At 38.0% G+C, this 14,911-nt stretch overlaps 1 protein-coding gene across 1 annotated transcript in view; it reads right to left on the bottom strand.

Moving 5' to 3' along the window:
- Nucleotides 1-14,911, bottom strand: part of plppr1 (phospholipid phosphatase related 1) — a 107,568-nt gene that overhangs the window by 37,147 nt on the left and 55,510 nt on the right. Inside the window, exon 3 of the mRNA XM_034708984.1 lies at nucleotides 4,572-4,760. Within this exon, the coding sequence (XP_034564875.1) occupies nucleotides 4,572-4,760 (189 nt within the window). The remainder of the gene's footprint in view (nucleotides 1-4,571; nucleotides 4,761-14,911) is intronic.

Raw genomic sequence — 14,911 nt, 5'->3', positions numbered from 1 at the left:
ACAGCTTCTATGACTCGTCTCATAACTATCACCTCTCTCTCTTACTCCCCTCTATCTGTCTTTCCAGACCCAACTCGAAACTGAGGTTTCTGCCTGTTAAAAGGAAGTTTTTCCTCACCACTGTAACTAGCTAAATACTGCGATGTGCAATGCTCATGATGGATTAAGGTGGAGTCAGACTGAGTCTTACCCTGTCTTGGTGTTGGGTCTCTGTTCATAATTTAACATAGAGTGGTCTAGACCTCCTATGTTTGTAAAAGCGTCTTGAGATAACGTTTGTTGTGATTTGGCGCTATACAAATAAAGATTGATTGATTGATTGATTGATTGACACAAAACCACTAACAACTTCTTAGTGGAAACAGAGACTAAAGCAGATCTACACAATGGAACAGATGACTGCAGATCTAAAACTGAAGATGGACATTTTTATTCAAAGATGGAACTGCAAGGCCAGCTCCTGACTGTAAACCATCTGCTTCTTATAGCTAGATCTGACTGTTTCTCTATCTTGTAATTGACTCTACATTTCTGTTATATATGGTCTGATCTAAATGATGTGTGATAATTTATATAAAAGACACACTGATGAAAATGCACGGCAGGAAGTGCTCATGAAATATTTGAAATCGGTTTAAAAATGAACTGAGTCAGGGACCTAGAGACAGAACACATATTTGGCTTGTCAGCTTTGCAGGTTTGGAGAAAATGGGCATGGGGCTTAAGTGACATCTTGTGGCTGAATGTTGCAACTCCTTCATGGAAATTTGAATCGGCTGTGCATATGAAGCTCTAAATTTAAAGCGTATCCATTTGACAGCTTAGAAAAGTATATCTTCTTTTGTCAAGGAGTGTTCTGTTGTGGAATTATTTCTGAGTGACCATTTTCACTAAAGATATATTGGAATGTGGCTGTTGGAAATGTATGCTTTTTCAAAAAATCAATGTGTGTATGCTAACTCAAACCAGCTTTAATGGTGATATTGCTAGGACAAGCACAAAAATGTCAAATGAAAACCCTCTTTAGTCACACTTGTAGTTTTCCCGCATTGTCATATCTGCCATCACAATTCAATTTCACAGAAACATTAACATGGCTATCTTGAAAATTAATACCATATTCTCCAACAATTAATTTACAACGATCACAACTTAAAGAGCTCTTGGTAAGCTGCAGAGAGGGAGAGGGGATGTCCTCATCATCACACTTAAAAAACAACCGGTGCAGTAAAAACTCTGTCTGATCACTTTGTCCTTTATATTACTCTTGTGACTGGACAAATCTAAAAGCACTGGGTTGAAGGCCACTAGACTTACTTAAAAAGTTACAAGGTTGCATAGTTATCCCCCAGCAGAAGTGAATGATTTATGGATGAATGGTGAAACAGCAAGAAACAGGAAATCCTCTTGACTTGTATGGCCAGGGCAGCTAGGGATCCCCCTGGACATAGTACTCAAGAAATCATACACTGCAGTCAAATATTTGCTGGTAGTATTCAGCCCACATACACTGCTCCTGCAGCCGGATGTTGGGTATTGAAAAAAGCAAATGATAAATCTAATCTAAGATAGAGTGCACAAAGTTCATCTTATGAGTTCCAGATATTTCAGTGGTACATTAAGAGATAGCAAACTGACTTTTAGAGAGACAAGTTACCATGATATTTATACAGAGCTCATTTTTTGGCTCATGGATTCTGATAAAAATGAATTCTTATAGTTTAAAATAATTATGTGAATTATCATCTGACAATATGGAAAAACTGTAGTGTGATGCTTGAGGAGGTGAAACATTAGTCAAAGCCAGTAAATATCAGCAACAGTGTTTCTCCATCATAAACTCTAAAGATGTATATCTTATTCTTAGCTAAGACATTTAAAACTGGTTGAAACATCAAATAAAGTGTGCGTTGTGTTTTATGTGAAAAACAAACAGATTTCTCTCACTCTTTGACTGACTCAGGAAGTCAGCAGGGGCTTCAAGTTGAACTGGATAAACATCGGCTTGTTTGTTTGTTGGTAGTCAGGTTTAGGTTAGAGTTTATTTAATGTACTAAGCTAGGCCAGACAAAAGCAACCTCTTCATATAGAAAATAATAATGGTATGTTATTATTTTTGGATCGGAGGTGTTCTTAATGTTTTTCTGCTGCACTTGTGCCATCACCACACTTGTTTTTCACTTTCAAACAACCTCAGACTTGTTGATTCTTTGAGGCCGATTGCATCAGAGCAACTAAAGGGGAACTTGCAAACAGTGTCACAAAAGTAGGTCATGTTGGGTTAGGTATGTAACAGGTAGTTATTCCAAATTTAGTCTGGTAAAATGATGAAAGGAGTTGTGGTTATTTCTCAGTCAATCTCAGATCCCATCTGCAATCATCATCTATCATCATCTGAGAACGAGAGGCTATATGTGCCTCTGGGAACGGGTGCCAACTTTTCAGTCATTCTGATGTAGCCCACAGTTATGAAATATCTTGGTCTATTACATCCCCTGTGATAGCACAAGTAGACACACAGACACCTGAGTTTGGCTTGTTTCACTGGTATGAACCAAAAAAGAAAGTGTTTTCTTGTGGTTTACTTACAATTTAGGGGTCTTAAATTTGTAAAAAATAACATAATGATAAAGATTTGTAAAATGTAAAAATGAAAACTTTTTCAGGTCTGTCCTCAAGAGAACAAAATAAGTACTTTTGAAAGTTGAGGCAAGCGGCAACCTCCTGCCTTAAAGCTGGGGTTGGTAATCAGATTTAGATCCACTTTTTGTTATACTGGTTAAAATGATCTTTATGTCCTGATGGTAATCAATACATAATGTGTTCTTAAAAAAGAGTGAAAAAAAGCTGCTATCTACAGCCGGAGTAAACCTGGGAAAACACCAACCAATCAGCCTTTTTTGGGTGCCAAAATTTTAAACCATTCAAATCATGTCCTGCTGTTCTGCACGCCTCCTGCGCGTACATTTCCTTGGCGTGAACTGTGAGTCCCCGTCTCCTGCCTCTGCTTCCCCTGACTCTACTGACTGCCCCTCTCGCTCGACCTCAGGCCTGTCCCCTCTGACCCGATGAGGTGCTTTGCTCAGAACTGTAGTCTTGATCAGAGTCTAAAAAGCTCTCACCACGGGGCTCTGACAAGCAGAAGAATGAATGACATTTACTAAGTCCTACAGAAAATATATATGTACTGTAGCGTCCGTCCGGACGCTGTAGGGATGACGAGTCGATTCATGAACACATTGATCTTTAATAACCGGTCACTGTCGGCCGTGATCACGACAACCAACAAAACAACAATCAATGTTTGAATGAATGAAGAACTTCTCCTCTTGTCTCTCCTCTCTCCAGCTCACACACTCTACACCTCTCCTGATGCCTTCACTGACCGTCAACACTGTAGGAATTAAGAACATCTACACTGAACAGGTTTAACAAACAGTAGAGCTGTTACAGTATTATATATGTGTTATAACTTTTCTCCTGATATCGTGTCACCAGTACAACTGGATAATGCTAGCATGATAGTTGTGAGTACTAACAGCAGCCATGTTTGTTTGTGTTTTTAACTTTCACTATGAGAATGTTCTGGTGAGGACCGGTTTTGAATCAGTCACCATCATATGGTCGAGAATCAGCGGCGCTCGTGCATGTGAGCAGGGGGGCGTCGTTTTGGAGGAGCTCTGAGGGAGGTGGGGAGGGGTTAGACGGAGTCCTGAGGAAATGCTACATTCAAATTCATGCTAGTTTTCCAAGACTGCCAACCCCAGCTTTAAGAAACTTAAAACAGCTTTAAGTGCTGAAAACTGTAGTTCCTCAAGTATCACTTGAAGCAGACAGAAGCCACATACACACCCATTCCAAATTGAATATGTTTACAGACTGGTTCAACAGACGTTTTTTGTCTGAATAGCTCATTCATATATCTGCATACACTTTACTGAGGATGTCATTTCTTTTTAAAACACTTTTGTTCTCACTGACGAAACGTCTATGTTTTATACAGTCTAAGATTTCAGGTAGTCTAGAGATCCAACGGCTGATGGCCATTTGCAACGCAGTGTCAAGCAAATTTGTTGTTCATTTTGAAATTTTGGATCTATGACAAATAGTTAGCTGCACTTTCATGACAATGTTTATCTATAGAATAAAATACATTCTATCAGATTACCACCGATGGGAGCTGAGAGGTCACCACAGCAGTGTGCATTCTCCCTGCTACTGCTCTCCATTTTTCCTTCATAAAAAACAAACAAAAACAACTCTGACTACAAACTTACTACAAATGGAAACCAGAATACTTGCTGAAAATCCAGACCCCATGTAGAGATATTATATTTTATTCAGTATCTGTAATTAGAGATTACAGTTAAGATTCCGTTATATCTTGCCCATCAAAATTATAGTGTAATCAGTGAGCAAACTGTTGCTATTCCATAAAATAACTAGATGGCTGAGAGATAAGACCTGCATATGTCAATTCTCACTACATGTGGTAATTGTTGTTTGTATCATTCTAGTGGTAGGACATTTTAAACAGTGTCAGTATACAGAAAAAATGTGCTTTTACTCACTATAGCAGTAGGCGCAGCAGCCACCACACAGTAGAGGATGAGAGGAGGGACGAAGCTGGACTCCTCTGTGCCTGGATACGGCTTCATCAGCTCAGCATCATTACAGAAGAAACCTTGGATATGGACGCTGAACAGATCTGTACACTCCATATAGTAGGCCAACAACACCGTGCCGGACATGATGACGAGCTGGAAGAAAAACATGTCGGAGAAGATACAAAAAGAGTGGAGAGAAAGTTGAAATAGAGGAGAAGAAGAAGGAGAGGAGGGAAGCAGGGACTTGTTAGCTGTATATCCAGTGCACTAGAGGCTATCCTCAGAGACTCCGTTTCTGGGTTTTTTTTTGTTAAAAAAGTTGATTTATTTGAACGTCTTGTTCCTCAGCTGTTCCCCGAACATCACTCCAGTCCTATCTCGGCGCTGACGTGTGTACCAGGTTTTAATACAAAACAAGCGCATAAATCCTCTCAAACATTCTCTTTTCCATACTTTCTCTCTCTCTCTCTCTCTCTCTCTCTCTCTCTCTCTCTCTCTCTCTCTTACGCTCACTCGTCATATTCAGCCACCCCACCACCATCACTTACCACCTCCTCTCCTCCCTCACCCCCTCATCCTTTTATCCCTCTAACATCGTCTTTTGTCTCTGGCCTCCTTTCGCTCTCTATCCAGAATTGGCTTCAGGCAATTTTGTTTTATATATATATATATATATATATTTACTATCCTTAGTTGCTGATAAGGAACCAACACTGGAATATGAAATGTAAGACACGGCAAAGGAAGGCTTTTCATCTGGTTTCTATAAATCATCTGCATTTGTATAATTCTGTCACTAATATGCCAATACTGCTGCTGTGGCTGGCCCTATTCTGGGGTTTTTAAATCAAAGGAATGAGATGAGATTCCAGGGAGGCTGCCAGCTGGAGAAAAAAAAAGCCCTATAACGTCACTGGAACTTAGAAGGAGCAGGAAATCTTAGTCATAAATGTCAATATTAGTCACATTAATGCAACATTGGAGTAGCAGTTCATCAGCTTCCTTTTGACACAGTAAAAAATATTAAAGTAGTTGTGGAAGAAGGGAAGGGAATTATGATATAATGCTTCATATATCTCCTTGTAATAGATCAAGAAGTAGATTATGACAAGTAACAAGTATGAATGCATTATTATCCCATAACATTTTGTTGGAGATAACACTGTGTGTGATTTTTCTAAAGATCTCAAAGTTATAATAATAGTACTACAAACAGTTTCTGATTCCTGCACATAGACATGCCAGAGATGTGTAGTACTGCTCTACAACACCAGGTGTCACTATGCTCCTGCAGAAAGATCAGCGTTGATTCAAGAGAGGAACAATGCAATTTTTAGTTAAATATATGTTCATTGATCTTCACTTAGTAGCAGCACAGGCAACAGATAGCACAACTGGGCACTATAGGAAGGATGTCAATCAGTGAATGATGCAACTATAAGAAAATAATTTTAGCTGCAATTTAAAAAATCCTGTTCCATAGTGGAATTTTTCTTTGTGACCCCTTTTTTTATAACCAAAATATTGTGTCCCAATTACCTATGCACACATAGATTTTCTTATTTTTAACCCCGCAAGTGACATTACTTTGACTTGGTGACTTTCTCACACAATTCTGCCAATCATTGCTGATTATTTCTTATGATATACTCCAGGAATAATTAAAAAAAAAAAAAAAGGGTATGACTTTGTAAGCAGATGCTCAAAATAATTCCAAGTTAAGATAAAAAAAAACACATTTCAATGCAAGCAAAGCAATTGGTATCAAAACATACTCATTGTAAATTCTGATATAACAAAAACATGTTTGAAAAAGGCATAGGATGAAGTGCAACACTTATCTAATTCTATCCCCTTTTCTATTTATGTTAATTAACTTTATTTAAACAAAAGCTGAGGCATGTAAGTAACGCCACAGCATACACTCATAATTGCCATAATGTTGTAACACAAAATAAAATAAATAAGAAGGTCATTCCACAGTACACATAATGCTACAGTTTATCCATCTGTTCTTCAATGCTGTACCTGTTAAATATGTTCACTTTGAAAACTTGTTTTAGCCTATTCCATAGATTTACCCCTTTAGTTGAGACACTATGTAGTTTTACATTTGTTCTCGCTGCTGGTTTTTTAAACATGAATGTTCCTCTAAGGTTGTGTTTTATTTCCCTATGTGTAAAAAACATTTAGATACTGTTAGAAAGTTGTTGATTTTTGACTCTGTACATAACTTTGATTGTTTTGAAGTCATCAACATCCTTAAATGTCAGTGTTTTCAGTTTGATGAGGAGTGGGTTTGTGTGTTCACTGTAAGACTTTTTACTTATAATTCTTATGGCTCTTTTCTGCAGGATGAAGATTGGGGCTGTTATAATTTTGTATGTGTTCCCCCAGACTTCGACACAGTACTAGATGAGCAAATATTGACTCCTTTTGATATGGAGGACAATAGTGTTTGCAGAATGATTAGCTTCATGTCTTCATTAGCAACAGTTGCTTCAGTAATTAGCTTACACTTCTTCCTGTGATGACAATTCTTGAGCTTGAAGTTAGACAATTTTAAGACAAATACCAGGGCTAAAGGCAATGCAATTGGAATTGCAGATGGAAATTAATATGGATGTGTCTTTATTATCGAAAAAAAGCAAGCAAGACCAACAACAAGAAGAGTTACAACTTCTATCAATAGGTTTTTGATGTTTGAAACCACAAGTTACTAGGTGTTAGACCAAGTAATATATATATGTATTATGAATATGGTAAATGTGTTAACTAGACTAGACAATATGGCCGGCAGTGGGGTTCCAACAGTGAAGGCAAAAAAGTAACTGTGTTTACAGAAGACAGGAGAGAAATGTTGGCAGATCCAGACAAATGACAGATGGCCGTGTGGAGATGTCCAGGTGTGTGTCTGTCTGTTTGTGTGTGTGTGTGACTATGTGTGCGTGTGCTTGATCAGTTACTGTGCCAATCTTTCAAAATAACACTATGCTAGTTAGCAATATATTTTGCTTTATACTGCTATTACAGAGGCACCCTGCTGGGAGTAATTTCACAGGCATGAACAACTACTGCTACAAGGAATCATACACTGAATCTTGGCTGCACACCATACCCACCCGCATCATGGTTATACACATAACTAAAGAAAAACAGCAATATAAAGTCGATCACCTGAGAAAAAAATGATTCTGGGTTTAAAATGATCTCATATTAATCCTTCATTAAACAGCTTCTCTGCAAGACATGTAGATATGGGGAAATATTATGACTTGTTGTTGTTCCACAAACAAGTTTAAGCAGGATAATCTGCTAAAGCATGATGCATACGTCGTCTCTAAAATATGCAAATTCCCTCACATGCAGAAATGCCTTGTAATACCTTGTGAGATCTCAAGCTTTAGATGACAGATTTACAAGAAAACGCCAGAAAAGGGCAGAGAGAATAAGAGGAACACTGAAGTACATTTGGTGAAGTTCATTTTTAAATCATAAACTAATTTACTTTGACCTTTTCCTTTTCTGTACCAGAAAAACAAGCCTGGAGCTTAGTGACAACAGCCACCAGGGTTTTGTTGATCCAGCAGCCTGCATTCAGCTGGAGCTAAGAAATTAGTGTTGTGGTACTGATCACTGAGCTGGTTGAAAGGATTAAGATGTATTTTTTTCATTTATTCAGGTCCCTCACATTTAAGTTGTCTCACTCAACCATTGTCCTCTCCACACCATAAATCATAGACGTTCATAAACCAGTGAGCTTCTATGAGCGTCATCAGGGTGAGATATAATATCAGAACAAGCCACGAGGGAGAAGCAAGCTAGTACAGCCTGATCTTACCCCTGTCCCTGCTTGTCTCACCTGCATTTTGCAGTGAACATAGCTTTGGCCTGAGTGTGCCTATTTCTTTTTTAAGACATGTGCCAACAACACTAATGAATGAAAAAGGGGGTGCAGTGAACTTCTTGAGGCTGGAGGCTATTTCTGTGATTTCTTCATGAGGTTGCTTTGTGTGACAGTTCTACACTTGGACAAGTGTCCCTTTCGCAGCAAAGCATAACTTGTGGCTCCATTATATTCACTCCACAGCAAGTGTCATGCTGCATTAGCTGTGTGAAGGCCAGACTGAGGAGACTGGCTGTCGTAAAATGGTAATACAGAGTTACTGCAGCACACCATTATCCTTCTTCTTTGGAGGGCACATTTTCTTCTTTTACCCAACATGGTGGCAGGGCATTTTGATACAGACATCTACCTCTGTGGAGGTTTAACAAGCCACACTTCTCAGTGCTTTAAGCCAAATATATTACATCAAAGGAGGAGGTGAGAATTTCCTATTGTTACCAATTCTAACACAATTACCATCAACTCCCTAACCAGGTTAAATCTGCTGGTTTTTTCACTTCAAAACTTTTACATTTAGGTGCTGTGTCCACCGCCACCGTACCTCAATTTCAGAGCACTTCTCACCAGTGTTTACTGTTGCTAGGTAACAATAATAGTCTGCAACACTTCCACTTAAAAGTGTTCTGTTTTAAAATTCTCTGTATGCTTCATACTTGCTTTCATTCATAGCATTTCAATAACAAACTGTACAAACTATTGATCGGACCTCCGCCATTATAGTTGACAAAGCTGATATCGGAAGTCCCGCCCCTTCTTGATTCTGATTGGTTGGTGATTAGGGTTGCAAAATTCCGGGAATTTTCAAAGTTGGAAACTTTCCATGGGAATTAACGGGAATTTATGGGAATAATAAAGAAATTTACAAAATTGAAGGTTGATTTGACATTTCTGATACAAACTTTTAAAAGTTTGGTCAAAAGCAAGTAGTCCCTCTTGTACAAGTGCAATAACAAACACAACTACAGCTGGGAAAACTAGCAGCCTCCAGGCTGGACAAGACCGACCTCTGCTTAGCAATGGGGTCTTTTCCCACCCTGTCAGGGTTCTATTTAGCACAACCACTGACTAACTATACATTAGGGATCTAAATTTTAAGTATTTTTCATGATCTATCACGATTAATTATCAATTACTCATTCAGAAACGTGGACATTTTCCATGTCAAAAACAATGCCAAATGTGTTTTTTCCACTAAATCAGATTTTCCTTCACAACACAAAGTTTAAGCTGTATTAAATAACTAAGGATTATATTGATGCGTACAAAATGTTAAAAGCTAAATGTGTTGAACAGGCTAATAAAAAAAATCTCCACAGACATACAGTCATATAAAGTACAGACTCAGTCTACAACATGTGGATTTACTGCAACAAGAGAACTGAACAGAAACATATTTCAGACTAGGGTTGCAAAATTCCAGGAATTTTCAAAGTTGGAAACTTTCCATGGGAATTAACGGGAATTTATGGGAATTAAAGGGAATTTATGGGAATAATAAAGAAATTTACAAAATTGAAGGTTGGCCCTCAACAGGGAACTTAAATATATTTGGGGAAAATATATTGTAGCATAATCTTGGCGAAAACAACCAGATTTAATGCAAGTACACTCCTCAATCACATGCACACAGCACTGCTTACTGCAGGGCTATTGAGGCCACGCCCCCTGCATGCACTGTGCACTCCTCCATCACATGAAGCACAGATGATTGCTTATACCCTGGAGGCCAGACTTTTGAGCCCAAAGCACAAGACTATTGAAGCCACACAGTTGAGCCTGTGGATTATGTAAAGTCAAGTAAGTTTTTTATAATATTATGGGGTAAATATATTTGATCTATAACGGTATTACTGTTTACCTTGCAAAAATTAAATAAATATGTATTCATACAGTAGATAGCTGGTAGGTTAGGTGCTAAATGTAGGAGGAGGAGGAGGAGGAGGCGGATGTTGAGGAGGTGAACATGGAGGATGTTGATGAGGCCCAGGAAGAGGCCATTGCGTGAAAGGTTTTGGCAAAAATGCAGAACATGCAGAAACTAGGCTTGCAAGGTTTTTGTTTTACATGTTGAATGGCACTTTTTTGGAGGGGGGGGGGGCTCCTTTCATTTAAAATTTTGAATGGGACTTTTTTGGGGGGGGGTGGGGGGCATTTTACTTTTTGATTGGGTGTTTTCATGTTCATGTTTTTGTTGTTCATTAAAATAATTGATTGTTCATTGTTCAAGAATAAAAACTAAAGTTCTACTCAAATAAATCTGTTGAAATGTCATGTTTTTTAATTGTATTATTTTACATGGATGTTTGCTTATGACAAAACAAAAATATTTACATGTATTATGTTTGTATATGATACAGTTTGTTAAGTTTAAGTTTAAGTTTCTAATTTGGAATATTTCCAAAATTCCCCCGCTTAACTTCCCATGGAAAGTTTCCGGAAATTTACTGGACATTTTCCACCCCTTTGCAACCCTATTGGTGATCAAGAAGTGACATTGATGAGCGCAATGGTGTTCTAAAGTTGAAGAGAGCGCTGTTACAAAAGTTAGCAGAAGCTGAGGGATTTTTTTGCGCTGAGGGTGAGCGCTGAAAACATTGAATCACATTGAGTTTGAATAGAAAGCTGCCAGGGCAAATAACAATGGCAGCAGTGGACACTGCACCTTACTGTGTACCAATTAGAGCTGAATCAAATGACCTGATGGAATGTTCAAGGTGTTTCCAAGTTATAAACATCCAGGGAATTACACTGTAAATTCAGTTTGGGTCCATATCAAGAAGAGGTGAAGCATACAAGAGGCTTATTTTGAGCCACAGCAGGAAATTGTATTCAGAATAAAAAATGGTGGTCCACTGGATGCTACAAAACAACAACCTAAAAAAAGTTTAAAAAAAATTGAAATGCATTTGTGATCCAAGGGTTAGAACACAAGGTTAGAAAGCCTAGTAAGTGAAAATAACTTTCTGTGTGGAATGTATCTGTGCTTCTTTCATGAGGTGAATGGAAAACAACTGCAAGTAAAGTTGTATGTGCAAGCTGTGGCTGAGCATACCTGTAAAAAGACATTGGCTGATGTAGTCTCATTTTAAAGACATACAAACAAGTTATCCCTTTCCTCCATTTCAACTGTGTAGTACTTAAAACACATAACAGCCAATTTCATCATGTAAAACCTAATTCATTTTTACCCATCATTCCCCTCTTCCAACTCTTGCCATCTCTTTTTTTTTCTTTCTTTCACTCCAAAGTCTTTTAACTGTCAGTTCCAACACATATCTCCACCCTCACACCATGAAAACAACCAGATGAACGTTATATAATCCAACACCAAGTCCTAGATTTTCCTTTCCCTGTCATGTTGTGTTAGCAAAGTAGAAAAAAAGACTGACAGATATGGACATCTTAGCCTAGCTTGCCTGGATTTAGACCTTAATATTACACTTCTGATGTTAAACCCGTCCTTAGGTGACACAAAAGACAACAACATGTTGCTTAAGCTACGACATATAGATGGAAAATGAACTGTCAAGCAAACATTACATATACCATAACCATCAATATAAAGATGGGCATTAAATGTATAGAAGAGCCTAACCCAGCTGCTGCATAACAAATACGATTCACCGTGATTCAGGAGCATCAAAGGTTGTACTACATTTTGTGCTGTTAGCTGAATAATTCATTGATAGACTTTATACAGAAACACATATATTACTACAAATAATAATAATGTTAAATTGATTTGGTTATTTCGATGTCACTAAGTGCCCTGCAGAAGATGTTGGATGCAGTGTTATTTCTCTCTGAACTCAGGCGGCTTGTTACTCTCTCCTCCTTGGAAACAGCTTCACAAAGAACTAAACAGACTTACTTAGCGTGTGAGCTAACCATTAGTGTTAGCCTGTGGCTAGCGGGCTATCATTAATGGTTAGGCTCTCACCACACGGTTCCTCAGCTACACGCATATTCACTAACCTAATGCCACTGATTGATGGGGGCTGACAGAAAGTTTCTTCATTATCAATGACCTGAAAGCTTTAACATTAATTTTTCTAAGAGGGGGTGAGGGCGGCTCATACTGTAGGAACTGTATGGCGGAAAATATTGGTGGTTTTTAAAGTGACTTTTTCAAACCAGGGTATATGTTGAACTGCTTCATCAGATATTTGCATAATCATCAAATAAAACACTATCATCAGTATTTGTCTGAATCAACTGAGCATGCTTTGCTTTTAACTTTTATTCTTCACTTAAAGGGGACATATCAGGCTTTTTTCATCAATATATATTGGTCTAAGAGGTCCCCAAAACATGTCTTTAAAGTTTATGCTCAAAAAAACACTTTGAAATCAGATTTTGGTCTGCCTGAAAAACCCTCTTCTTCATTCCTCATCAGAACACTCTGTTTTCCCTCTGACCACGCCCCCTCAGGAAGTGGATGTGCCTCGGCTCTCCAGCACGTTGATCTAATGTTTACATGTTGGCTGAATATACACGGCTGCTCAGAGATCACGTTACTTCAACCCTCTGAATCTGATCCTGACGGAGAGGCGCCTGTAGCAGGACCTTTCTGAAGGATTGGTCACAGATTCTGTGTTACTTGTTGTTTTATTTGTCAGTATGTCGACGTGTGTCTTGGTACACAGCTACAGCTACAGCTACAGCTATGAACATATAGCTATGTGGCTATGCTAATTAGCGCTAGCACTTATCCATGACAAATAAAAATCATCCATTAGATCTTCAAATCTGCAGACGTGGGGAGTAAAACCGACCTTTGTGTTTATTAAGACAGCCTACAACTAGCATGCCTCCCTCCTAAGCTCCTTGTTAGCACACATGTGTGCAGGTAATGAAAAACAGAGGAGGGGTTGAGTTGTATTTTATACAGTCTATGGGCTGAACAAGCTCCGAGCTCTGACTCCGTGACAGACCGGATATTGTTGTTACGTAACAAAAACACTGAAGTCTGAAACGGCTCGTTTCACACACATTTACAGAAAGGTGGAGAAATCAGAACAGGGGCAGAATGGATTTTTTTCATTCTCAGGGGGTTTGTAGACATGCCAGGGAAACATATTTCAGGTAGAGAACCATTAAAAAGTCAATTTTGCATGATATGTCACCTTTAAGGTTGATAAAATCACAAAAGCTTAGGTGCATTTCGTTTAATATTCTAAAGACAAATCACCAACATCATCTTCACCTCGAACTGCTTCACTCTAGTCCTGCTCCTTCCTTTTCATATCATGTTACTGAAACCATTCATTTATGTATCATTCTATTTCTCATTCCCAGTAAAGGTCACTTCTCTTCTGGTAAGTCACTAATGTGAGAAGTCCTCAAGGATGTATTACAGTATGAGTGCTTCTGCTTCTGCTGCTCTAGTAAATCCAGAGTTAAACCCAAGTTGATTGTGTTCATGTTTAATTGAAACACACATCCCACATTTTATTGTATGTCTGTATGGCAGCTTGTAACTTTGGTTTTGAAAAGTACATTATAAATAAAGTTATAATGTATATTATTTTTTAGAGGTGTGAAAAAATATCAATACAGCAATATATCGCGATACTTTGACCTCCAATATAATATCTATATTTCAACTCTTAATATCGATATTTTTGTAATAGTAAAAAATCACATTTTAGCCGAGTTGGAACTAAAATACAACTTCAGTATTTCAAAACAATTAAGTGGAAAAGTTGTTTTCAATCAAACAGTTTTGACTTAATTTTTCCTTTCAATTTGAGTAATATTGTATGATTTAAATATAGACCACCCCTATTTTTTCTTAGTTTACAGTGTAGAATATCACAATATATCACAATATTGGGATATCGTGATATATCGTGATACGACCGTATTGTGACCCAAGTATCGTGATGCGTATCGTATCGTGAGGTTCTTGGCAATACTCACCCCTATTATTTTTAACTACAGGTTAAGTAAATCTGATGCATAGTGTCATTCTTCTGACAGTAACTATGTTGTCCAGTGTTAAAATATGAAGCCCATGCGGAAGAGCTAAAAACTGCAGTTCATCAAGTGTCCACTAGAGGCTGACTACAGAAACACCGGAAACCCCATACACACCCATTCAAAACAGACAATCTTTACAGTAATAATAAATGTTTACAGCCTGGTTCAAAAAATGGTTTGGGTCTGAATAGCTAATATCTCTATCAGAATCAGAATCAGAATCAGAATCAGCTTTATTCGCCAAGTATGCTTGAACACACAAGGAATTTGACTTTGGTAAACTGTGCTCTCTTTGTACAAGGCATAAGAATAGGAATAAGAATAAGAACTACAATAAAAAATAAAATGAAAATATAATAACAATAACCTTAGCTATAAATACAAAGAAACAACAAATAGCTTGACTAATATGTAC

The sequence above is a fragment of the Notolabrus celidotus genome, chromosome 19 (assembly GCF_009762535.1).
Source record: "Notolabrus celidotus isolate fNotCel1 chromosome 19, fNotCel1.pri, whole genome shotgun sequence".
Classification (NCBI taxonomy): domain Eukaryota; kingdom Metazoa; phylum Chordata; class Actinopteri; order Labriformes; family Labridae; genus Notolabrus; species Notolabrus celidotus.
Note: the sequence above shows the minus strand (reverse complement) of the source record. Positions and strands in the feature narration are given on the sequence as shown.